This window comes from Cottoperca gobio, chromosome 20 (assembly GCF_900634415.1).
Source record: "Cottoperca gobio chromosome 20, fCotGob3.1, whole genome shotgun sequence".
In the NCBI taxonomy this organism is placed as follows: Eukaryota; Metazoa; Chordata; class Actinopteri; order Perciformes; family Bovichtidae; genus Cottoperca; species Cottoperca gobio.
This window is the reverse complement of record NC_041374.1, coordinates 10134759-10161881: the sequence shown is the minus strand read 5'-3', so window position 1 is coordinate 10161881 and position 27123 is coordinate 10134759. Positions and strand designations below refer to the sequence as shown.

At 40.8% G+C, this 27123-nt stretch overlaps 1 protein-coding gene across 2 annotated transcripts; it reads left to right on the top strand.

Moving 5' to 3' along the window:
• Positions 1 to 489: 489 nt before the first annotated feature.
• On the top strand, positions 490 to 27122 carry pip4k2aa (phosphatidylinositol-5-phosphate 4-kinase, type II, alpha a). 2 transcript variants are annotated; one of them, XM_029457304.1, is made up of 11 exons: positions 490 to 1556; positions 12206 to 12303; positions 12435 to 12531; positions 13934 to 14086; positions 14666 to 14812; positions 15326 to 15364; positions 18979 to 19095; positions 21953 to 22066; positions 22261 to 22501; positions 22756 to 22859; positions 22980 to 27122. In XM_029457304.1, the coding sequence occupies exons 1-11, from the start codon at positions 1416 to 1418 to the stop codon at positions 23058 to 23060; spliced, it is 1332 nt and encodes a 443-aa protein (XP_029313164.1). In that variant the 5' UTR covers positions 490 to 1415; the 3' UTR covers positions 23061 to 27122. The 2 variants fall into 2 exon arrangements, with proteins under 2 accessions (XP_029313164.1, XP_029313165.1); XM_029457305.1 differs by lacking the exon at positions 18979 to 19095.
• The last annotated feature ends 1 nt before the right edge of the window (position 27123 follows it).

Below are 27123 nucleotides of genomic sequence, written 5' to 3'. Positions count from 1 at the left end.
AATGAGCTTTATACCGCACTGAGGTCTCCTGCTCGTAGACACGCACTGACACAGCAATGTGCCAGTGGAAACAGCATAGTATGCACCAGAAAACCAAATGACCTCTAAAGACATTACCTCTAGTCGTGAGGGACATTATCACCCTTCTGCCTGGAGTGAGTCTCAGATTAATCTAAACGAAAGCAAGACAAGGATGGGGGATGGTCGGGGTGATGTACAGGTTTTGCAAATGCATTATGATTATTACACGAGCTGCAAATACGCGCACCCATCCACGCACGCTCACATTTGGCCGTCTGAAAATGTGAAGTCAGTCCAGTGTATGCTCCGTGTTCACACACAAATGGGATTTTTGAATCATTCACGTTGCAATTGTCCATTTAAATTCTGAATGCAAATTTAGACTGCTATTAAAAAAGACTGATGCGTGCTATTGAAAAGCACTGAAAAGTAGCATAGGTGGAGGAGGGAGGGGGTTGCAGCGAATCAGCGCAGCAGGCACTGCAAAGCGCAGCAGGCTGTCACCTCCCCTCCGTCGAGCTGTCAGTGACAGCAGCACACATGAAGCTCAATGCTGCTGCAGACGGAGAGTTGACCACCCGTTGATTTTACGTCTAAATAACCGCTCCTCGGCGTTTTAATTCAAACGGGTCAAAGACATGACAGGATACACCCCTGTCATCTCTACGGTGTGACACGGGGCGCGTGGGAGGAGGGCTGAGCTGCTGCTATCTAACGTTAACAGTTAGCTTGCAGGCTAACGGTAGCTCGCTGGTGAACGGAGTCCGGTTGTGTTTAGTGCCGTCAGTTGGCTAGCGTTACATAGCTGGCTCGCTAGCGAAGGTCGGATGAGCTAACGCTAGCTGGAAGTCAAGAGCGTTCAGTTAGTCATTCAGCATCATTGATGTGTCATTTTGACAATTTGCTTTAAGGCTGCGTAATAATTAGTGTTTTTATTTGTCACGGAGCATCTAATTTCCCCTGTTTAATACGTGTGTTAATTGTTACTGAATTTATCGTTGATGTTTGCTAGCTAGCTACTCGGCTATGCTAACGCCAGCTCAGTGAGATCTCGCATCACAGGGGACTAGCTAGTGAAGGAAGGAAGAGAGGTGACTTATGATGCGGGCTGAGGGAAGCGGTGGACTGTCGGGCGAAGGAGAGCAGCAGTATTAGCTTAAACACGTCGTATTTTATCAAACTACATCTTGCCGAGGTAGGGCCATATCGTCAATCAATCTCTGTGAGACGTTGGATGAAGAAAGTAATTTAGGCACTTTGATTTGCGTGCTGGCTAAATGAATAGTATTTGTGTAACTGAGTCGTGAGCTAGTGGCCACTGTGCCAGCTTCAAAGGGAAGACACTCAGTCAAGATTATCTCACAGACTGCAATAACCAGCCAGTTTGCTTAAAGATGGCTTCGGCGAGCAGTATTGCCGCAGCTATTGCGAGCAAAACGAAGACCAAGAAAAAACACTTCGTCGCTCAGAAAGTGAAGCTCTTCCGTGCCAGCGACCCGCTGCTCAGCGTGCTTATGTGGGGAGTCAACCATTCGGTGAGTCAGACCATCTAATGTCCATAAGACGATGTCTCCTTTGACATTTCATGTGCCTCCATAAGCCTTACATGCTGTCAACAATGAGCCTTTGTGTTATTGCAGTTGATTGACACATATAGGAGATGACAGCTGTTTAGCGGTTATCTATTACTGTCATTTAATGTCAATGTGTGATTTGTTTCAAGTGTGCTGGACTCGTACAGTAAATCATTATTTATTAGCTTTATTAAGCTTTGAACAGCTACATTTCTTATGGTATTTGAATTTCATGCGTGTGTGCGTCCGTGCGCGCGCGTGTGTGTGTGTGTGTGTTTGAGCAGCAAACTCTTCTTTGGCTTCCTGTTGTGCACATGTAGGATAAGCTGCTAGGGGTCTGTGTCATGAGAGAGCAGATCTTCCCATGCAAGACAGCTTATCTCTGCTCTCATTCTCTTCCTTTGCTGAATATTTGCACTAGGGCCAAAACTCATATGTTGGATAGAGAGAGCAAACTTGGCAAGCAGAGGACATACACATATTTCTGCCACCAAATCCCAAGTATTAAATATTTTACCCATGATTTACACACGTTATTATAACACACAAGGATATGGTGCTCAAAAAATATAATGTAAATTAACACTAAAATAATCTAACATTAGAATATGGTTCTTTCAGATCCTTCAATCTTGCAATATTAATATGTATCCTCTTCTTCATTGTTTACTCGGCTTGTTCCTAAAAATGACAACATTTTTATTACATAAAAGCCAGCCTGTTTACTGTATGTTTTATCTGGTGTTTAAGATTGAGGAGATTTGCTTTACAAACCGTAAACAAAAGAGCTGAGCAGTAAGTGAACAGCATCACTCATTTATATATTCAGTATATACAGTCTATTTAGATGTTAGTAAGGAATTGTACCCATGGGGTAGCTAATGGTGTAAAATATGGCAATAATATAAAATATTAAATATTGTTGCCCCTTTGATGCAGAGTGCTGCTCTGCGTTTTTGGTTGTTATTCATAACTGCCGAAGGGTTGCCCTGCTTGGTGTTGCTGTGTGTGTCAGTGCTTAACAGACGGTATGAAACAGTAGAGCCAGCAGTGGCCGCCTGCTTTAACAAACTCATTCAGAATTCCTCATCTCAGTAGGTATATACATATATTTCACTAGTTTCATAACAAATGTCAGTTGCACACTAATATTGATTTTGCATTGGTTAATGAAAATACTATATGTACATTGCCTGACATAGTCTTCTTGAAATGCACAATTTGTGACCACTGTCTCTTTGTTGATGCAGTTTGACATAATGTTAGAGACAGCAGTTTTTGGCTAATGCACCAGCAATTTGTGAACAGATGATGTGGTCTCTTTTGTGCTCTGTTGTTTTGATGCCTCATACTGATGTACTGATGTAACTTTAAAATGTTACGTGTCGGAACTAGGATTCCTTTTCTAAGACGTTGTCTCTTTGTCCAACTCAATATCTCTGTATTGGTTTGCGGATACTAAGCATGTTAATTTTTATCAATTTAGACAATACCATTTGAATTTTGGCGTAGTGTTAAGGGCGGCAGTTCAGTGTGGTTTACGCAGCCTCTAGATAGCTTAATGTATGTGTGGTCAAGACAGCTAAAAATCCAAAGCTGTTATTTTCTATCTAAGCTGTAGTCCGTAGATAGATTACAGTCACCTGGCTGTGCTGTTAAGCCTGAGGGAGCAAAGTAAGACACAAGAGGTTTACCTCCATGCAGCTATGCAGTACTACTCATTCACTTTTTGGAATTTCACTTGAAATGCCTTAGAAAGATAAACATTGATGCATTGTCAGGTATGACATCAGCTATAAAATACTTCCCTTTTAATAGTATAGTTACTCTTACTGCAGTGTCTGACAAGACAACTGAATTAAACATTAAATGTATCGGCATCGATTAGATCATCTCTCTGTGTTTTCCAATAGAGAGCAATCCAGGCTCATGTCCTAAACTTCCTCTGGTCTGATTCAGGTGTCTGTGGACTAATGGTCCACTGACTCGACCATAAAAAAAAAAAAAACTTACACAAGTTTGGAGAATCTACATGTTCAAACTGTTCACTGGATTGCATAACCGAGAGCAGGACTGCCGCCAGCACATTTCCTTTTTGTGCCTTAGGCTACCTCCCCTGCTGTTTTTCTCACCACTTGATAAGGCATTCTGTTTCTCATACCATTGGCAACATAAAAATGACGTTCCATCCAAGGTTACCAGGTTAAGACACTGAGTTACTGCCAGTGGGTGTGAACATTGCAGTTTGGAAGTGTTGATGTAATGATACTTTACAGCGTGGAGTGTGCAAAAGCTAACTCAATCCGTAAATAACAGGACTGCAAAGGAATGAATAAAAGGTGAGGCCTGAGAATGCAACCTGACTGCATATGCAACATGCAAACACATGCACATATTCTGTAAAATGTATCCCCCACCCCTCCATATCCACTGTGGCCTGTCAGTCAAAAGCATCCACTTTGGTGCCTCCTGAAAACCAGACTTCTCACAATGTTATTACTCTGTGAGCACAATGGTGAAACAACTGAACCTGCTAAAACTTACTCTTGACAATACAGAAGAGCCACACATACTACCCCTCTTTTGATCTAACGAAGCAAGGATATTATGTAGAAAGAGTCAAATGGACTGCCAAGTGCATACAAATAAATTACACATTTATGTGGCCCAAGGCATTCAGTGTACTCCCTCAGAAGGATTCTTGGGAAATGGCTGAGAAATGCCAGGGATATGTTTTGAAATGTCTGTGTGGCAAAAGGTGTGTGCCAGGCTGCTTGCTGAAAATAACCTTTGTTGACAGGTAGCCAATTTTGACTTTAATCCTAATACTTTGAAATTGTATTTGCATCCTTCAGAGCCTAAATAGGTTACACAGCTCATGGTTTTACAGAAATGGATTGAGGCCAAAGCAAAAAAAATATCTCGGTTGTAACTGCTGAAGCTTAGTGGGCGCAAAAGCTTAAACAAACCAGAGTATACAAAATCAATCAGACTCATCATTACAAAAGCATATCAGACTCATCATTGCATTTGGTTCACAAATTATGATTTGGCTGCCTCCAAAGTGTTTTCTGTAAATTAGTGTCCTCCCCCTTTATTTCATGCTTGTGAAACTAGCTTTCTGCCTCACTTAATATCAGCCCGACAGTAATAACCATTCTCGCACATTTGTGCTGAATATGTGCTGACCTAAACGGATTAGACACTGAGCATAAATATAACCCACAGGATATGCCAACAAATTGACCAATCTTGGCTCTGTAATACATTAACACTCTTTACATGTTTGTGCCTGAAAGTAAAATTATCCCCCAAAAAAAGACAAAAACATCCGAGGGATAAATGAATGGCCCATTGTAGTTCTTAAAGATAAAGGAAATCTTGGTTAAACCATCTGCAGTGGGTGAATGTTTCAAAACCAATGTAGGGACTGACTGCAGTTCTAACCCTTTTATAGTTAGTGGTGTTAACGTGTTGGACCAGGCACTTGGAGACAACACAGACTATTGCAGGATTTATTGGCAAAGATTTAGGCCCCAACAATGTAGTCGAAAATACTGGTTTTCAGTATGACAAGCTAATTCTAAAAATTGTTAAAAATCTTGTTTCAAGGTGCCGAACAGTCAGGAGTTTTGTTTCTTCAGTGTAAAATGGATCAGATCTAGCTGCACCTTCACATGCTTTGTGAATCTGTGAAAGGGATGTTGTCTGTCAGTTGGTTTTGTAAGACCTTGGTGTGTCTGACTGCACCTCAGAATGGGTTCCACTCATGTGTCACTGGCTGGAAAGCTGCATTGTCACAGTTTAAGGCTCCCACTGTGTCACCATAGTGTTGAGTCCAGCAGCTCATAACCTGCTGTGGCATGGCACCTGCTTCTGTCCTTAGTAAAGAAGATGATTGTGTTGAGTTGATGTTTCACATGTTTTTAGATTATCATAGGCAGGCATGGAGAGAGTAAAAGTCTTTGCAACAAATTTCTCATTATTATTATTGAGTACAGTGCCTCTGGGACCTTCCCAAGAAAAAGCAGGCCTTTTTAATTAGCAGAGACTGGTAACTATATTCTATATTTGATAACTATTTTCTGTTGATATTTTCCCAGAGGACTATGTATATTGTAGAGTTAGAGTGCACATTAGAAGTCTTACCGTGCTTTCTTAGGTTTTACTTTTAGGTTTCTTACTGTCACTCTTTCCTGTCTGTACCACCATTATTACTTTCTCCCCAGTCTGCAGGTTCATTCACTATTTTGGTCATAAGCCATCTTGTCTATCTGACTCACATTCATTCCCTGTCCCCCTCTCTTATACCTTTCTTTGCTGTGCTTTCTGTCTGACTCAGAGTAGCCCTGTCTAGTTCTGTTCATTGCGTAAGAGAAGGATTCTATAAATATCTGCAGGAGTGACCTACAGCTAATATATGTGATGATGATTATAGGTGAGGAAAAGCTGGAGCCTCACATCCTGACACCCTGAGGCAATGACAGATAGAGGAACTCATAAAAGCGTCTTGTTGTTTTGTTGCTGTTTGTGTCTTCAAAAACCTTTTTTATAAATCTCCTTTTTCTTCTCTCCTTCATGTATGCAAACGTGTATGCACATGCCTACTGTGTGTGTGTGTGTGTGTGTGTGTGTGTGTGTGTGTATGTATGTTCTTCGCCACAGAGTCACTGTGCCATGGGCCTGTGGCACACTCCTTGCTTAAATACGATGTGACATGTTGCAGAGCAGCTTGATTCACTCAACAGGCCATAATATACCATAAGCCTGTTTGTTGCTCAGTCAGTCTAAACCACTATATCCTTTAATAGCTGCCCTTTCATACCACTGACCTCACAACAAACGTGCTGAGCTGTTTGCATGTGTGTGTACCTGTCTGACAACTATAATTGATGCGTTACCTATTTCCAACTTAGTCATTTAGTCTTTCAACACAGATATGAGCATGTCTGCTGTAAGAACTTAGACACTGAGGAGATGCAGACATTGAATAATATTTGTCTTAATTACATTTACACGTTATAGGCTTTGTATACCTGGCATAGTCTACTGTGTAGTATAAGACTTGGAAACCCACATTTCCTATCATCAGATCTTGAGTGTGTGATTAAGTTGGCCTGTGTGTTGGCAAGAACCACCATATACAGAAAATCTAAGTTAAATAACACTTGTTTTAATGCAATTAGAACAGTGGGATTTGCATAATTACAGTCCCTATAACATCAAACATCAACACAAAATGAACCACCGTCTGTCACAAACCTTTGCATATAAACTATTGAGAATCGAAACAGTATCACGAAACATAATATACTTACACACCGTACTCAAGTGTGTATATATTTTCTTACTCCCCTATGATTGAGTGACTGACACGGACTAAAATAGATTTGAATGAGCTGTTAGTGTGATGTGAATGCTGATGTCTCACAATTCAAGGGATGACATCCATAAGCTTTTAATTGCACTGCAGATGTCTTACTCATGTTGGTTGCATTTTACCAAGGCCCTGTTTCTCTCTCACTAGCACACTCAACATATGCAGTCCTTTTACCTTCCCACTGCTCCACTTTTATCATCAGAGTGTCCTCATTATGGCTGACCTCTCTATGCTGTAGTTGAGCCGAGGGAGGAATAGGAGTAAGGACTACCCCTGACACTGAAGTTGTCAAAGCTGCCTCACAGAATTAGGTCACATACAGGCTGTCATGTTCACTTTTCTGTTGTTGGGAGTTGTGTTAATTGTGAGGGACTGATGACTGTATGAGGTTTAAAGCAGAATATGTACTCATGTTTCTTAGAATTAGATTTAAAAGAAAAAGGGCATTTAAGGCCACTAGTTATAAGATTAACTAAACGCGTATTTCAGATTTATTGATGCATAAACCATGAAGCATATTGAGTCCACTCCTGTGCCGTATGAAAAAACTTGATTGGTTGATAAAACACTCATAATTGTATATCTCATATTCTCTTTTTTCCCTACACACCCTATTTTGCGATAATTACTTTTTATTGGACGGCCAATGAATCTGTGATACACACTCCCAGATACCATTGTTGTACTGTGTATAGGCCTTTCCCCTAAAAGGGCTTGATTTAGATCCTATTGAAAGAAGTATTCTTCTTTATGTCGATATTGTTGACATTTCTACATACTATGAATGGTTCTGGGATTCTTAACAGGTCAGGTAATGATGTAATAGCCTTGTTAAGTGGTCAGTGAAAGGTTAAGTCCACACTTAGTACAATCTACTACAGCTATATGTGACCTTTGATGTTCACTATCTGACTGTTAAAGGGCAAATCTTCATTTAACTGGTTGTATCCCCACTGCATATGATTATCTTTGTGAATATCAATATCATGTGTCATGTTGTGGTCAGCAAGTACAAAGGTGATTAAAGCTCAGTGGTGTGTCTATGTATTTTAGCCATTCCTTAGCAGTGCAAGACTGATGATGTTAAGTAAGTGAATGTGTGTTTTACTTTAAACATTTTGAAGAGTCTCATGATGTCTCATGATGAGTTTGAAGCAGTCGCCTTTCACCGAACCAAATACAGCTGTGCTATCCATGATTGGAGCACAGCATCAAACAGATTGAAAAACCACATTCTCTCCTAGAATATTTTCACCTCTACATATTGGTTAATTGCATGATCAGTCGGTCTTGATTGCACTTTAATTAGAGCCACTTAGACTTTAATGTCTTGTAAATTGGCATAGAGGAAGTACACGCCAACACTCCATGCTTTTTAAGGAGTCGTTTCTTCCCAGCACATGTCCCATTTCCCCCACACAATTCACAGCTTGACACTAGAACATTGAGCATGCTTTAAGACTCCATTTGAAAATATTTCATATAAGGATGCAGCTCTCACCTGTTACAAGAATTTTACCAACTCTCCTTTTCATCTTTACAGTTATGATTAGCCAGTTTGCATATATGGATACCAATCCTCGGTATCTGATGAGGACCAATCCTGGCTTTTTTTTAGTTTTCATGTATTGGTGACACTGAAGCAAGTGAACCATGGAGCCCACAACATAGGCAGCAGTCACCAGATTTACGTTGTGATATATCGCTTTCCTTTTTTTTGCATAATTGAGTCATACAGAGTCTGAAGTAATGGAACAACGCTGATTGGAATTGGTGACAAAAAAACAATCTTTGACCTTTACTAACAAAGGAGGAACTTGACAGAATTGCCACATCGCTGACATGATTTTACACGGGTGACACTTCTATCTTGCAAGTCAGTAACTAAGTTATCATCAACCACATTTTATTACCCTTCTATATCTTGCATCTTGCACCTAACAAATGACCCAAACTGTGGTTTTATTAGATTCAGATATGTTTACCAAGTAAAAGGTGTTACAATCTCACTGCTGTCAGCACTCTCATTGGGCTGTCATCTATCTGTCATTGTTCGGAGAGATAAGGCTATGCCATGCTGCTGACGAAGCACACTCTCTACACCAACTTCCTGGCCAATAGAGCAACAACTCACACTTGCTTCACTCTGGGCCGGAAAACAAGTCTTCAACACCATGGAGACAAACAGGAAGTGGTGGTGTGAAATGTGTCTGCAAATTTCATAGCTGCAGGAAGATAGGCATAATTTGCAGATGGCAACTGATTTAAACAAAATGTAAGAGCTACACTTTGCTCAAGATAGAAATTATGACGAGAGCCAAGCAGATTAAATAGGAGTACTACGCGTTACACAATGTGGATTAGGTACTCCAAGGGGGTCAGGTCGATGTACTAGATTAGTTGTACCTCCATGCAGGCATTTGTAAAAACATTTAGCAGCAGGGCAATGCCACTATGTTAAAAAACATTGCTGTCCAACCCAATTTTTTTTTACATAATAGTGACTTTCAAAAGTATGATTTGTAAAAAGAATTGCTTACTATTGCCATCCTGAATTAGACTCTCGCTCATGCTGCTCTGTTTACAGTTGTTTTAGAGAAGCATGAATCTAATTTCAGGAAGAGGAACATTTGCCACCAAAACGGTAACAAAATATGGATTTTATGATACCATAAATGTAGTCGTTGCCAAGACCAGTGAAATTCGATGATTCTTGATGCCACAGTCAAAAACAAAAACAAAACAATATCTCTCATGTACTTCAACATACACTGCTTTATTACCGTTTGGTAGTTTAATATGTCATAATTCCCTCTCTAATATCTATTTTATATTGTCTTCATTCAAGTTTCTTGCCAAAAACTGAATTTTACAAGATGCATTTGAACACATCATACATCATTTCATTAGATAATTTATACCTTTTTAATCCTAACTTTTTCATCCCATTTTTGTGTTTGCAATGTGCACGACTAGTGTATCGCACACGTGCATGTGTACTTGGTAAGATCAGGCATTGTCTCTGCCCTTGTGTGAAAAACAGCTTTGTTGATAAGGCGACATCTCCCCACTGAGTTCCCATGATGCGTCTGTGCTATAGCATCACTGTGACGTTGGTGCCTGTCACACCCGGGGCACTAAAACATACTCGGATATGACATCTGTGGACTTAGATCCTCTGCTTGCTCTGTCTCTCTAATGCTCTCAGTTTCATATCTTTTCTCTCATGCTTTCCTCTCTTTACAGATACGCTTCCTTTTATTTTTCCACAAATGTTTTTTTTTCCTCTGTCCTTATCTTATAGGTTTCCTTCCTAAAAAAAAATCCTCTTCCTGCTGTCAATTTATCTTCTGTAAACAATGCACACTATTTCTATTTTCTCATGCTTCTCTTTTCTTTTCATTTGCTTAAACAACTTACGATAATCTTAGAGGACATTTGACGTGCAGGGATATTCAGTTTTGTTCTTGAAATGCTATTTTGTTGAATTTGTGCATGTTTGCTGAGCTGGTTAAAGGTAAAGTTGGACTTGTGTACAAAGGCAGACCTTTACGCATAACTGGACACGCTTTTGCAGACTTCAGCATTAAGATTTGTTTTACAATCGAGCAGACAAACCAGTAGGTCAGAGTCCTCTTTTCTTAATTTTAACACTCATTGTATTCATTGATGAGTCCTCATAACAAACAGATTGAAACAATTATGTGAGCTTTACTGCTTACAGCTTTTACAGTGGGTTAGTCTTCCAAAGTCAACTGGTTAATCATAATCAGTCGGTTGGCATAACTGTAATCATACAATTTAAAGCCTTTACCATGCAGTGTATGTATTGGTAAAAAACTAAATTATGAGTATTAATATTAAAAACATATTAAAGGAAGACTGTCTTAAAAAGCACACTTCTTAATGGCCACCTGAAGTAGTCCACATCTCTGCACCATCTGCTGTAATACTCCTGCAGGGCCGTAGTCAATCTGCTATGCTAAAATATTGGCGAGCTCCTCTAATGCAACTGGAATTGTGGCATGACACCACCTCTTGTCTGTCTGCACAATCCTAGCTGTGAGCAATGTATGAAGCTAAAGTACATTTGTGACTGTACTGTAGAGGAACACACACACATTTCATGATTAATGTTCGAGTCAATCACAGTTTGAGTTAATTCAGTGCACCTACATTACGAATGTGCTTGGTGGAATGACAGGTTATTTATAAATTAAAGCAACCTGCCAGCCCTGCTGCCTGCAGCCAACAAAGGAATACACAAGCACTCACACAAAACACATTTCATATTTGTATCAAGCTGTGTCTGAGTCATAAGAGTGTGTGTGTGTGTGTGTGTGTGTGTGTGTGTGTGAGAGAGTGTAAAAATGCAATTCAACAAAGCGATAAATGCACATGAAGACAAACATTATCACACATATAAAGTAACATTATGATTATCTGCTCTTGAATCGTGAACAGACTCAAACTATAAGATTAGAAAATAGCCGTGCATCGTAGTTCAAGATATTAAGATTATCTTTCCTGCAACACATAACGCTCTCTAAATATATAAATAATACAATGAATTACATATAGAACATTTAAAATTTGCTAATAATAGAATACAATCTGAATAGTTCTAATTAACTTTTTTTTCTCTAATAAGAATTTATCATGCGAGCAGTGTTTGTGCAGCGAGGTTGTGAAGTTTAACAACATTTACTGACGTCTCAGTCGACTGTTTAGTTCTTCTGCCAACGACACCAGAACTGAATACATGTGAACGTGTGTGTTCTGTTGAACTGAAAGTCTTTTCAGAGGCAATATCAAGCATATTAGCATTCATGAGACGTTATGTGGCCGCTGATCTTTCTGTTGAAAGATGATTGTGTTAGATAATAATGCGTCCTGGAAAGGTTACATGATGTGAAGCACACAGACCGCACATGTTTGAGTATCTGCAGAATTCCTTCGTTGACATTTTTAAGATGTATAAAAAATATATAAAGAAAACTGTCATGGTCTCAAAGCTCCACTACCAAGTGTGCATCAGATTCTGTGTTGTCCAAATCAAGTAAAAGTTCTATGTGTTTCCCACTTTATGCTTGTCCACTGCATTTACAGGGATAAAATCCCTTAAATGCCTCACTTACTAATGTGACATGTGATTTCAATGACATATTTGAGACGTTTTGTGTTGCTAGTTATATCACTAACCTTCTTCCTTTGTTTTTTTTCTGCCCAGATAAATGAGTTGAGCCACGTTCAGATTCCCATCATGCTCATGCCTGATGACTTCAAGGCCTACTCTAAGATCAAAGTGGACAACCACCTCTTCAACAAGTAAGGTTTTTTGTTTATATTATTCATAAATTATTATAATTATTCATAATTCTGTGAAATATTACGACAGACCTAGACCATCTCATAAACTCTGTCACTTGTTTTTTCTGATATGTTTTATACACACACAGGGAGAACATGCCCAGCCATTTCAAGTTCAAGGAGTACTGCCCTCTGGTGTTTCGAAACCTCAGAGAGAGGTTTGGCATCGACGATCAGGACTTCTTGGTATGCAAAGCAAAATTTCTACCTCTTCTGAGTGAATTATGTAGTTTCTTTTGTTATCTTCGTAGAACAAGATTAGTGTGAATCGCCACGTGAGAGTGTTCCAGCTACTATAGAGAGTTTGATCATTTTACAAGCAACACATTATCCTAATTGTATCTGAACCTTTGGTATCCAATAAAGGTAACCCTCTGGAGCTCCACTGGAACACTATTCCAAAACAAATGTAATCACAGTATTAACTAGAACATTCTTGCACTTTTTCCTTCCCCTCCTTTTGTTTCAGCCTTGATTTCCTTTATTTTCCACTCTTCCATAGTAAATACTCATTCCCAGTGCAGGCAATGAGTTGGCAGTATTTGGAGGTCGTTGTGTCCCAGCTCAGTGCAGCTGTCCGTCTCACATGTTTACATTAGGGCTCGGCTGGCTGCAGTGAGTGGGCATTGGGGGTGTTAAGACACTGGCCAGTGCAAAGGAATGTTGTGACATTCTCAACATTAATCTACTTTCCTACATGAGGCTCTAGTCTCATTGTGGTCAAAAAGGTTTATTGTTTGTATTTGTTGGCCTTGCTCTAAAAGCCTGTACTTCTATTCCCCATTACAGCCAATGGGCACCACCAGCTGCAGGCTCTTTTGATGACATGCACAGTAACCATTAGTTTTAATGAGCATTATTAAATTAAGTTTTGGGAGGGTAACTGAAGTGCAAACAGATTAACCTTTTTCCACATTATGATAGATGCCTGGTGGAGAAAAGGACTAACTAAAACAAAAACTTTAGGATATTACTTTGGAAGCTTTTCATCTATGCCAGCCTCAGGCGAAGGGCCTCTTAAACATGTTCAGCCTGTGACACAAACCACTTCAATGTTACACCACGGTAAGGAGGCTTCTAAGGGTCCGTGTTTTTTTTAGGAACCTTTAGAAACAAGTTTAAGGTCTAAACACAAGAAAGAAATGCTGCCCAACATTTGTTTAAGGTTGCATCTCTAAGGTTAGTCCTCACTTTGCAATACAAGCTGGAGACGCTGTGACTTGAAGAGGGGAGAGTGAACTGAGGGCAGAGGACATGAGGAATTCTTAGAGAATGAGGCACGGAGCCAGGGGTGTTGGATCATGTTACTTTTGAGCTCAAAAGTCTGGGTAGCAGCTGTTTGTGTCTGTGTATAGGTTTGGACAAGGAGCAGGCATAGGGGTCAGAACCCCACATGTTTAGACTGGAGAGGGGGAGGTAGTCAGACAACAAGGCAAACAAGTAAAATACAAGTAATAAACAGTATCTTCGCTCTCTGAAGGCAGTGCAAATAATGCAGGGTGAGAAGGTGACAGCTGATCCTATCTTAGTGTGTACGTCCTGATGAACAATCTTCATTACTTTCTGTCTTTGCTCTGTTTGTTTTCAGAACTCTCTGACACGCAGCGCTCCCTTGAACAGTGACGCCCAGGGACGGAGCGGGGCCCGCTTCCATACCTCTTATGACAAACGCTACGTCGTCAAGACCATCACCAGCGAGGATGTGGCAGAGATGCATAACATTCTGAAGAAATATCATCAGGTGAAAACAGCTCATCTTATAATAATGTAGATAAATACTTTGATGGACTCAAAATGCCTCAGAAACAACATTTTACTCCTAAAACTCTTCTGAACAAGCTTTCGGATTATTGAGCTGGGTCTGCCGTCTCTTTAAATGTTGCTGCATTAATCCTTCGTAAAGGATGCTCCAATGTACCCTATGCTAAAGGAAATAAGAAAGGAAGCATTGAAGCACCTTACCTTAGCTTTTAGAGAATTCGACCAGCTCTTGTCATGGCTGCCACTTAGATACTTACTTCCTGAGCAAAAAATACTTTTCGACTGCAGTCACCGTCTTTCTCTCTCATACTTTGAAGGAACTTCTACAAAATAGGACTACATTGCACAACAAACTGACACACAGGCCTACAGAACGCACAAGTCAAGAACCTTTACCCCGTGCGTCAACATCAATGATGCAATTTTACAACGTTTGCTCTACCTATCGATTTATGTATTGGTCGATTACATTAAAATAAGTGTCAGGGCAGATTTATTCGATTGCTGTTGCAGTATGTTAGCGCCCTCTTGACAGATATTCCTTTCTCTCTTTTGGTAGTTCATCGTGGAGTGCCATGGCAACACGCTGCTGCCTCAGTTTCTGGGGATTTACCGGCTGACCGTGGATGGAGATGAGACCTACATGATTGTTACGCGCAATGTCTTCTCTCACAGACTTTCCGTCTTCAAAAAATATGATCTGAAGGTAGGAGGAGAAAACGGAGGAAGAAAAAAATTAAGCAAGGAAAGAAAAAGTGATCAGATAGGGCTTGAATATTACATTATGTACGTTTAATCTAGCACTACACCAATCCTCATTTTTCAAGGACCTGTTTAAAGTGCACTAAAGAAAAATGTTTAGTGTTTAGTTTTTGTGTTTTTCCCCAAGATCGGCCTGTTAGTTGTTCAAATATGTTGTGAAAGCTCATGTAGATGACAAGCCTCTAAAATATTATTTGTAAATATACTGAAAGTTGGTCAAACAAGGTTTGGTTTATATGTTTAACACAAAATGCATCATCCATCAGATAACCAGTCTGAACAGAGTGAAGCTCTTTTAATCCATTTTAAGCCATTGCACCTTGCAGGCCTAATAGGGTCCGCTTCAGTGTGCAGACATGCACAAGGGTTCTGAGTATCTGCAGGAATGACTATAAGTAGGATGGTGAGGAGAACACTGACGCAATAATAATAGTAATTTCCTTTATTTTGTTTCTAGGGTTCCACTGTGGCAAGAGAGGCCAGCGATAAGGAGAAGGTACAGTCACCTGTCGTGAGCCGGGATCCACTGCTATACATTCACACACAACTTCACTTTTACTCTTTGCTTTCAAGAGGGAATAATAAGATAAACTCAGTGTGTGTTCCAATTAACAAACAAAGTTAACAAATGCATCAAACTAGCACAACAATACATAGACAGAAAAAAGACAATCCACACCGGCAGCGCGTTTTTAAAGCATCTGAAACATTCGTCCCTCGTCTGTCTCACAGAAATGATGCGTTACATTTGTATCCACAACGAATCTGTGGAGAAATAAAACAAGTGGATCAGTTAACATAAACCATTCCTGTATTATTATTATTATTATTCACGTCGCTTACTTGAAAACATTGTTTGTCCATTGATCAGAGCGCTGTTCTTTCAGCACATCAGGAGTTGTGTTGCTGAAAGTTCAGCAGCTTCTGAAGACACTGGAGGTCGGAGTCAGGTGTGGATTGAACAGATGGACACTTACTTTGCACTTCAGGACGGTTACAAAGTGTTCAGAAACTCTGGACCTTTTATTTTACAAATACACTAAACATTAATTATCTTTTAAAGAAATGTCAACACTGATGTCATGTACTGGAAATGAGACAGCTTTTCTGAATGAACTCCGTGTCCATTAAAAGCCATGTGGACAATTAGAGAACGAGAGAAAGAACAAACTGTGTTTCCAGTGATTTGAACAACCGACACAGCTTCAAACAAGTCCAAGCTTACTGTCATCACCCAAATGGCCCAACTAACACAACTTTGGTGTCTGCTTTTGTTTCCCTGGGCGGGGATGACAGTAGCACATCCACCTCCTTCAGTTAGCACCTACTTCATCACCCCACTCCCTTTTGTAGCCCCTGCACGCTTATTGTGTCTCTTTAATTTGCTTCATCCCCTCTAACCTCGCTTCTGCTGTTCTGTGTGTGTGGTGTGTGTGTGTGTGTGTGTGTGTGTGTGTGTGTGTGTGTGTGTGTGTGTGTGTGTGTGTGTGTGTGTGTGTGTGTGTGTGTGTGTGTGTGTGTGTGTGTGTGTGTGTGTGTGTGTGTGTGTGTGTTGCGTTTTATTTAATCAGATGTCCTGTGTGTGTGTGTAGTGTGTATATATGAAGTTTTCTGTGACTGACAGTGATGGAAATGTTGCTGTTCGTGTGAGACTGGCTATTTTACGTTTTTTGCTCTTGGCTGCTTGGACAAATAATAATTGTCATTGAAATTGTGAAGTACCTGATGGTTCACTTTGCTTCCTGTTAAAACTGTATTAGCTCTAATTAGAGTAGCAGATATAGGCAGATGTGCTTTTTCATAAAGTCTTTAACCTTTTGAGTGATGAAGTGGCTGACAGCGTCCGTGAACACTACGCCTGTGGACCGTTGTTCCTTTGACCTGTCAACTCCGCAGTATTGGAATAGGATGCTTTCATTGCATGTCCCCACATGTCACTCTGCTCAGGTTTGTCTGACCATAAAAAAGGTTTCTACATGAGAGCGTTACAGTTTTGACCCAGAAGGGTATGAACTTTCCACCACCGGGTTTTACAGGGGCTTAATCGTGGGGCACCATGCAGTGAGGCATGGAAGACTTCAGGGAATCCCCAAACTAAAAATAGCCTACTGTAAATGGAAGAAGAAACAGAGAATTATTGGGGTTAAAACAGACGAATGGAAAAACAAAGCAGCTGAGGATTTAACACACACGTGAGGCTCCTGTGACCTTTTTCTGTCTGCGGCTCAGCTGTGTGTGAAACACCTTTTACAGTCTAGTAATAGAGAAGCAACAGAATAAACTACCACTGACTTAACTTACAAAACAGTTGTTGCCGTTAGTCTGTTGGGAATTCTGTGGTTGTTTTACCTTTCAGCTAACACAGTAAACATTGTGCAGTCATTTCCACCATAAGTGAACCATTTCACAGTTTTACTCGCATACAGAATACAGAATACAGAATGCACACACATACTTCTGAATGTGCACACACATGTTCACACCCAACTTACAAAAGGTCTCAGACACCAGGCTGAGACATCAAAGTCAAGGATCTGATGAGACATGCTGGTTTCACCACATGAAACGCCTTTGTACATATTACACACACTTACACACATGCTTAAATTAACCTGCAGTTTACTACGTTAAGTGCTCGGTGGCTACAAATAAATGTTTTTCCTTTCCTTCAAATAGTTGTTCTGTAGTTAAAGCCCAGTATGTGAACACTAACACTCCTTCACACTAGTGTGAACACTCACACACACTGCAGTAAAATGAAGAAGAGGCTGCATCGTGCCCAATGAAAGGAAAATCATGAGTGTTGTGCAGAAGGTACAGTGTGTGTATGTGTGTTAGTGTAAAAAAAAAAAAAATAGCTTCACACCCACACAAACAACAAGCATGGCAGGGTTCTCTCCTGACTGCATGTCCGTCTCCCTCTCATGCATGCGTCTGCATGTTTATAACGTTTTTCTACATCTTTTTTGAAGTTACATTATTCCTAACACATCTCGATGTGTATGAACACCCGCTCCATTCTGTTGCACATTGTGGACATGTTCTGTTCTACCCACATATGACATGTATTTTTCTTTACATTAAATACATTTTGCGGTTCTTATTAGTAGCTGCTGTCTCAGGCTTTTGGCTATCAAACAGCAGCTATTGGCTTTCTGACACATTTTAATGTACAGCATTTTACCAAGCAGATGATCAATGGGTGTACGCGTTCATTTTTAATTCCTAATTACAGCCCGAACCAGGTCAATTTGATCTCACTTAGACCCATAAAATCCTACTAGTTACTTTATTCAACTTTTCTTTCTATGTAAAAATAAACCTGTCCATGACCCATTTAGGACTCTGACTTAGCAAACACAGGTCGTAGGTCATCGTAGTGTTTGTTATGTGACCTGACAAATATAGAGGTTTCGTTTGTAAGCTACTGGTCTTTGGTTTGTGGAAAACCACCCGTGTCCACTCGGTCTCTGCTCAGCAGCTATCTGCTACAGTTGTTGTTTTTGTTTACTCTCCTCACGCCAGCACCGGCTGGTCTCCTGTGGGGCCACATGGCTTTAATGTGTCTGTATGAGTGTGAACTGACTTGCTATGTTATTAGTAGCCCCTTATCCAGTTAAGTGTAAGCCCTTAGAAATAGTACCACACCTGAATAGATGTTTGGTAGATTACAGGTTTATAGAACGTAAATTAGTTTACGGTTGTTTGCTTGCTCTTCGTAGTTCCAGCTCCTTACCTCCTTAGAGTAACGCTGCTGGCTGCTTCCTTTCTCTGCCAGGTACCAGCGTTACCGCCAGACTCATGCATACTTTGAATTTAAATAAGATACGATAGATTAATGAATCTAAAAGCATTGAAATAGTAGAAGTGCAGAAATCCTTGTTGTTAGTTACATTTTCAACGGATCAACCAGTAGGACACAGTTTCATACGGATCTTTCGCGTTCATGCCCTTTCCAACCCTCTACCAATTTGAAAAAAACAAACAATTGTGTTCTGTTACATTTTAAACACTTTGCCTTTACTTCCAACTTCCTTCCTCCCTTCCTCTCTCCTTTCTTCTCTCCTCTCCTCCACCCCTACCGTCCCTCCCTCGCTCCCCCTTTTCTAGCAGCCGCCCCAACCAGAGGATGTGCCCCCGCGGCCCAAATCTGGTAACGTTCAGCAAAGGCTGCAAACACTGCGGATTGCCACGCGCTTTTACTGCGCCATGAAACACGTAAGAGATGTAAGAGAACCAGGGCTTATTTACCAGGCATGATCTATTAAACCAATCTTTTTTTTATTGTTATTTTTTTTGTACGGCCGAGCATTTCCGTTTCCTCGTCCTCTGCAAGCTGATACTTATTTAAAGGCCATATTTTGCACACTTTCCATCCATCTACTGTCACCTTTTGCTCAACTTGTCAGCAAGTTCAGTTTACATTCTGCCAGACAATTTGTTTTTGTTCCTACCATTGACTCAACGGCTCCAACATGTATGTGAAACACTGCAGAGTGAGAAGTGGAGGAGGAAGGTGGCGGCGTGAATGTGAAGGGCTCTCTGATGGTCACAGAAAAAAAATCAGGACCCAAAATTGGAAAGAGAAAGTACATACTTACATTCCTGGAAAGGATTCCTTTCAGAGGGACTACTTCCTTGCTTTGTTGCTATTTTTATTCCAAGTTTATAACTAAGTGAGTTAAATTCACCTATATTCTGTTGTACACATGGATAAGAAGACCACATTAACTGACGTGCGGACGCTAACCACAGCAGTATGAGAGAGAGCACATCTGGATGCGTCTTCTAAACCAGTAAAGAATAAGTTCTGAAGAGTTGAAAGCAAAATGTGATGATGATGGAGAGACGATAGCGCCCCATTGCATCCAAAACAGTTTCAGCTGTAGATGAGCTGCTGCCGGGTTTGTTTCATGTTTGTTTTTTTTACATTTGCTGGTAATTGGATGAAAGGCAATGGGATATATATATATATATATATATATATATATATATATATATATATATATATATATATATATATATATATATATATATATATATATATATATATATATGAGTCTAGTTTTGGGGGACATTGTGTGTTTCCAAAAGGTAGTCCAGCATAATAGTTTTAAATATGTTGCTTTTAATATAGAGGCAGAAATAGTTCATTAAATGGAACATTTGACTGAATAATTTTGGTGCAAACTATTTAAAGGACACATTTTTTTTTTTATTGTTTATGCCCAGCGTACTTAAGAGCACGTTGTTCTCATACACACCCAAGACAAACTCTTATCAAAGTCGGAGGAGCATATGACTGATGTGAAACCTGCTGATGTTGTTCTACGTCTAACAACATCAGCAGGAATATAAGTGGATATAAAAGTCCAGCATACCACGAATCCCACAGAACGCTTCGTTCTTCTGACGCAGCACGACGTCAGCGTTGCCGATGACAAAGACTCATTTTCCAACCAGCTGACGGGAACAGAAAATACAGTGGGGGAGAAATTCCCCTTTCACACAGCTCATCGGCAACCCACCCTCTCTTCCTCTGATATATCTTTCTGTTCTTCTACTTACTACCTCAACGTAAAGCACAACTCAAGAGTCAGACACATTTCATTACAGTAGAGGGTGTCTGATACAATCATGGCATGACCGGGAGAAATCAGACTTAATGAACCGGTCACACGATGCGTAGAAAGATTGATGTAAGAGTTGACGTGTCGGTTTAGGTAAACTTTCAGGCTATGTTCTTCTCAGCCTTCTGTTGCGTCCTCATTTACTTTTTATGTTGCATCTGTATTCAGTCTACCAAGTTGTACATCCCACATTTCTTGCACATTGGAGCTCCATGTCTGTAAATATATATATGTGCTCAAATGTTTGGTGAGATTTATTACTGTCTCCATCTGTGTCGAGGTGTAATCTGTATGTGTATGTGTGTGTGTCAGTGTGTGCTGTCCAAGCTCATTCTAGTGCCACAAAGTGCTGTTGTGTTGCTGCTCTTCTCCTGCTGCCATAGAAACACTGTAGTAGCTGAACTGCTGCCGCTGCCCCTCATGTCCTGCTCTCTTTCTCCTCAGTAACTCAGAACTAGGCCCTCCTCACATAACACCTCCTCCCCCTGCTGGTTAAAGAGACAATTAATCCCAGTAGATAGACACTTAAATTCCCCTTCATTCTGCTTGTAGGCTGAATAGTGGGAGTCCGTCACAAAGACACAGTACGCTGGATTTTACAGAGCTATAAAAAATATTTTGTATTCGATGCAAACCTCAGTCTGGTTTCCGAGAAGCGTCTTAAATGACTAATGTTTGTATCATTTGTCTGAGCGATATTCTTTAAGAACAGGATGCTTCTCGGAGACCAGCCCAGTGCCAACAAGCTTTGAGTTGGACGTCCTTTTTTTTTTTTTTCATGACGCAAAGAGTACGGATCAACCAGATGCATTTAAAGCGGTCCAAACTTGTGTGCAATGTGGCTCACAAACAATAATCCCAGTAAACAATATGAAAGATTTGCAAATGTGTGCATCCGATGGATCTGTACCCTGCTGTGAGCATGCTGCATGTACAGTTTCACACACGCCTGTACTTCGTCAGCCAACTCATTTTACCAGTAATATGTGTCCAACCAGACCTATCTAACTAACCACAGGCTCAAGGCCAACGGGGTATTTCAACATGCAGGATTGTCTGTTAAACCATTCGACTAATTTGTAAGATTAGAACTTTGTCATGAGGCATTTTGAAATACCCCTAATTATAACAGTTAACCAACACAGGTATACATCTTTAATGATGTGTATCATGTACAGTAAATCAAATGAGTTTATGTATTCTGGGGGGAAAAGATGAAGAACGCTGATGCTGACCTTTTTTTGTCAAATATCTTGGATATAATTTAAGGACTCAAATGTGTATGATTGGATGAACTTTCTCAATTTCTAAAGAAGAGTGACATTTGGTTTGAGCGTCAGAATTCTGTCACATTTTTCCCCGGGTCTGCTGCCCGACAGCCTCTCAGGTTTAAACCGTCTAGTGTTTTCTGACTGTTGTTTATTTGGCCGCTAATCTCCAATGCTAATGGGCAGGCCAAGGAGCTGCCCACCTACAAGGACAATGACTTCATCAATGACGGGCAGAAGATCCACATTGACGGGGAGAACAAGAAAATGTTCCTGGAGAAGCTTCGGAAAGATGTGGAGGTATGTGTTAATGAAAATCACCTAACGACCTCCCTCGGTGTCACCCCTCCCTCGGTGTCACCCCTCCCTCGGTGTCACCCCTCCCTCGGTGTCACCCCTCCCTCGGTGTCACCCCTCCCTCGGTGTCACCCCTCTCTGTCTATATTAACGCACTTTCTCTTTGCTCATCACTTGCTGTCCACCATCGTCCTCAGTTCCTGGCCCAGCTGAAGCTCATGGACTACAGTCTGCTGGTGGGGATCCACGATGTGGACCGAGCCGAGCAAGAAGATGTGGAGAGCGAGGACAACGATGCAGAGGATGAGGGCGAGAGTGACGGAGGGGGTGTTGGAACGCCCCCCGACAGTCCCAGCAACACTCTGGACAGCAACAAGCCTCTGTCACCTGGAGAGTTTGATCCCGCCATCGACGTCTACGCCATCAAAAGCAATGATGGTGAGTTTCCAAAAGTATCTTTCTGGTTTATAATACAGTGTTTAATACAACCCTTGCAATGTGAGGGTTGTATTTAACAGATAAATAACTCAGACAGTACTGAGAGCTCCCCCTACTGGGTGTTGTAGTCCTCGTTCTAGGTGTCTCACCTGCTGCTGTCAGAAGGATTTTGTTTGTCTTATTAAACAGTCCCTGATGACACTGGGGAAAAAAACCTAGATTCTCATCCAGGGTGCATTTGTTTTAAACCACAGGTGCTCCCAGGAAGGAGGTTTACTTCATGGCTATCATAGACATCCTGCAGCATTACGATGCCAAGAAGAAAGCTGCTCACGCCGCCAAAACTGTCAAACACGGGGTATGTAGCTGCAGACGAGAGGAGCTATTCCAATGGTTCTGTTAAAAAGTATAACACTGACCCGAGGTACTAGACACATATACTGCATGTGGTGACCGTCGTCTCTGTGTCCCTCTACAGGCCGGAGCGGAGATCTCCACGGTGAACCCAGAGCAGTACTCCAAGAGGTTTCACGATTTCATCACCACTATCCTGTCATAGCCTCCAGGAGTGACAGGGGGCACAGAGGCACATGGGAAAGGGAGGGCAAGTGGGGAAAAGGGCGAGGAAGAGAGGTGACGGAGAGAAAACCCATCGAGAGGCTGAATTAATAAGGTGCTGTGATGGCTTTGTATCACTCTCCCTCTCCTCATCCCTCCCTGTTTGTCTCTCTCTCCTTCAGTGGCGTGCCACGCTCTGCAGCTATAAAAAGAAACCATTATTCGTTTACATTTAACCTCTCCTCTGTTGACTTTTGTTTATGTGTTACTTTGGATGATAAGGGTGTTGAAAGCAAGCGTCCAAGTCATTACGTTTATTTTATTTTTATATCATTTGTTTTTGTCTGTATGGTTGTGTTTGTGGGAATATGGCTTTTTTTTTATTGCCTCTAATACAACATCCAGCACCCTGCTTTTTTATTTTATTTTGATGTTTGTGATTGTCTTCCCCTTATGATGTGTAGGGGGAGGTAGGGGAGGGTATGATGTGTATAGTGTGAGTGCAGAGGTCAGATTACAGCACAAGGTGAGGTCCCTCTTGCAAAGGGAAGGCTTACGGGATGTAACGAGGAAGTTCATGTTGAGCCTCTCCTAATGCAGTCTTCCAATAGGCCAACAGATGCACCCCCACCCACCCAAATGCTACAAAAATACTCAGCCAAACAAATCTTCCCATTTGAGTTCCTCCTGCGTCACACCCCATCCCCACCCGCCCCTTCGTGTACAGCTAATGACTTCTGGGTTATCTCCTTGCCACACACTTACCTCTCAGTCGCTGAGATGAGTTCACTAGTTGTCCCCAACACTTTGTTGTGATGCACAGTGACGAAGGATGATTAAGGGAAGGACCTTATGATGAGGAGAGGAGGGATTGGAGCACACAGTACGTGTTGTTTACTTGCATTCCCTCTGAATATGTTGGGCATTGTTTTCTGTTCCCGTGGCAGCGGATGACCCAGAAGTCCTGTGTGACTTTAGTGATTCAGAGTCACTCCGTGTTATAGCTTCATATAGGGTGTCAGATTGAAACATCAACAGCCCTTAACTTTCTGTTGCCATCAGCACCTTATGAGTAAATCAAAAATGTTGCACTTTTATTTGTTATTAGAGGTTAGGAGCTCTTGTTCTGTTACATGCGCTGCAACAAAGGAAAGGGAACTCTGCTCTCTTAGAAATCTTTAGGGGCCTGATCTTAAATCCCGTCTCCTCCACATTTTCTCGGGTGCTTCTTACTGCAGGGATTGGTTGAGAAGACTTTACTGCAATACGGGAAGTTCTGTTTACAGGGCTTTTGTAAACTTGCCTTTCCAATCCTTTTTAAAAGCGCCCGGTGGTGTCGTGGTGGAGGGTTTTGGGAGCAGGGCAGGCAGCAGACCGTTTACCTCCAGCATCGTACCAGCACACACTCAATGATGGCGAGTGTTGTGTGTGTGTGTGTCAGTGTTCAAAAGTTATAAAGGGAGAGAAAGGGGGGGGGGGGGGGGGGGGGGGAGTAGCTGCAGAGGTAAAGAGACGCGTTGTTATGTAATCAACACCAGCAGCATCGTTCTCTTCCCTAACCTCGGCTGGTATTCATCGTTGTTCGTGTTGTTGTTGACAGTTTTAAAGGTGGTTTATCTGTGTTTGAATTTGGCGGTTTTATGAATTGATAATACATTCTTTTTTTTCTGTTTGAGGTTTTTTGTATATTTTGCACAAGAGGAAAGGAACCAAATGTTATGAATACGATCCCAATTAGTTGATACGGTCTTAACAAGGGAAATGCAATATACTTGTGTGTAAGTGAAAAAGTTGTTGTGCGTGTGACGTTGTGTATCACTTCTGGATAACCAACTAAAACAAGTAAAGTCGTCCTCTTTGACTATTGTAACCCATGCAAAAAGCTTCCATCACAATATGTTTGTTTAGATATCATAGAATATATTCACATTTATATTTTTACATTGGATTTTAGTCATGAAATATAGTTGTATTTAAAAAAGAAAAGAAAAAAAGAAAGGAGCCACCCGTGGGAATGAATGATGGTGCTGTGGTAAATGAAGAAATGATGCTGCTTGAATTTACAAAATATTCACTATAGATGTACAAAAAAAAAAAGAAAAAGTCATAAAAAAAATTGCATGTCACAGGACTAAGTTTCCTTCCCTCTCGTCTGTGTTGTTGGCTGTTCAGGTTCTCTTCGTGTCCCTACACTTTACCCAGATTTGTGAGCTGTTCAGCGTAAAATAGTCCCTACCATGCTTTAAATAACTGTTTTTCATTGTATACACTGTGCAAGATGTGTGCCTTTATACTCCAAAATTATTTAATTTTATATTTTGTAATCTTTTTTTAAAACAAAGGTTATTTTAATATTAGGGTGTTTACTTTGACATACATTATTTCCAACTTTATTTTCACCCCTCCTGCTCATTCTTCTTCCACTCCAGCACCTCTGTATTTAGATTTGTTAATATTATTCAGTCAGTTAAACAAAACCATTCTAATGATTGTGTTTTAACCGGACGTGAATAGCTGTCTTAAATTTGAATATGGTGGATCGGTTTTGATTCTGTAAATTCAAACCTATCATTGTGATTATTCAGTGTACAGGCGTCCCTCTCCTGAGGTCTGCTGATATTAATCCCTTGTTTGCTCACGCTGGTCCTGCCTTTATAAAGAACGTGTGTGTGTGTGTGTGTGTGTGTGTGTGTGTGTGTGTGTGGAATGTGATTGTGTTTTGTTGTGCTCCTCCTCGCTAACTGACGGCTGCCCCCAACTCAGGAGTCTGTCAGCATCTCCATCACGTTTACCTTCTTAACCACAGATTTCAGGAATGTGATTTTGTTTTTTGTTTTTTTTACGTGTTTGTCCAAAATTTCACTTCTCGTCGTTGATGTAAAACTCCTTCTCATTTCTGAAACAGGTTTATGTTCTCTTGTTTTGTGTAACCCAGATCACCTGCTTGTTATCAGGGAGGTCACCAGCTGATAGTTCCTCCTGAGTCAGTGGTTAATTGATATTTCAGTGTTCTTTCACTATTAATGGGCTGTTTTGTTTCTATTGTCACGTAGCTCATACTGTACATAAGTTGTGTCATAAAGAAAACAGGGAATGAGGGAACACACTCTTCTCATCTGCTTTGCTCTGTTCGAGGCTACCCTGTAGTCAGACATAAGCAAGTAGGAAACAGAGCAGTGCATGCTGGGAGAGTGAGTTTCTTTTTCTGTTTCTGTTTTTGGGAATATTAACTCTGGATCTCATGTAAGGAAGGCGATGATGATGCCAGACTTTAACAGATGCAAATTAAAGACGATAATAACACACACGCCCTGCTGCTGTACCTTGAATTTAAGGCTTTTGTGACTTCTCTCACGAATGAGCTCCTTCACCCATTAACCCAACAGTGATCCTGCTGCCACGTTAACTTGCCAAAAGCATCTTTCAGCAGTCAGAACTCGCCACATGAGCTTGAAGAACATTGTGTATAGTGTAATGTGTCTGTTTGTTTGAACTGAATTTGTTTTTTACATGCACAGGGAGATGGAGTGAGGTGTGCATCACTGATATGTGAACATGTCCAAAGTTATGAGAAACAACCCCTGTGTTCATGTGGTGTATCAAGTGTTAAGGGAAAATTTGATTGCAAATGAGCGGAGGCCAGGCAATATCTGCAGGGATGGAAACATTTCCTTTGGCCTTAGGATAAAAAAATAATTTAAAAAAAGCTTTGTGGAGAAAAGATCATTTAGAAAGTGAATCCTATGAATGTGCATGCACAAGTCAAGTCAACACACGGCCAGGAAACATGCCCTCCTGCAGTTGAGCTTTGGTCTCACAAAAGTCCCAAGTACTTTTAGACTACATCTAAAAGACTTACGCATTAGTGTATGCACGTGTGTATGTGTGAGTGTGTGTTTTTTGCTGTCTGACAATGGTTGGTGAGAGTTCCCTTTCAGTGGCAGAGAGGCCAAAATTATGATGTATGTTTATTGTTCTTCACATTTAATGATGATGATGATAATACACTCCATCCCATAAGCTTCACTCAAACCAATTAAAGCACTTGTTCTGCTTAACTCAAC

Coding starts and splice junctions, on each gene's coding strand:
- pip4k2aa (XM_029457304.1), top strand. CDS start 1,416: ATGGCTTCGGCGAGCAGTATTGCCGCAGCTATTGCGAGCAAAACGAAG. Junction 12,304..12,434: donor GACAACCACCTCTTCAACAA/GTAAGGTTTTTT, acceptor ATACACACACAG/GGAGAACATGCCCAGCCATT. Junction 12,532..13,933: donor TCGACGATCAGGACTTCTTG/GTATGCAAAGCA, acceptor GTTTGTTTTCAG/AACTCTCTGACACGCAGCGC.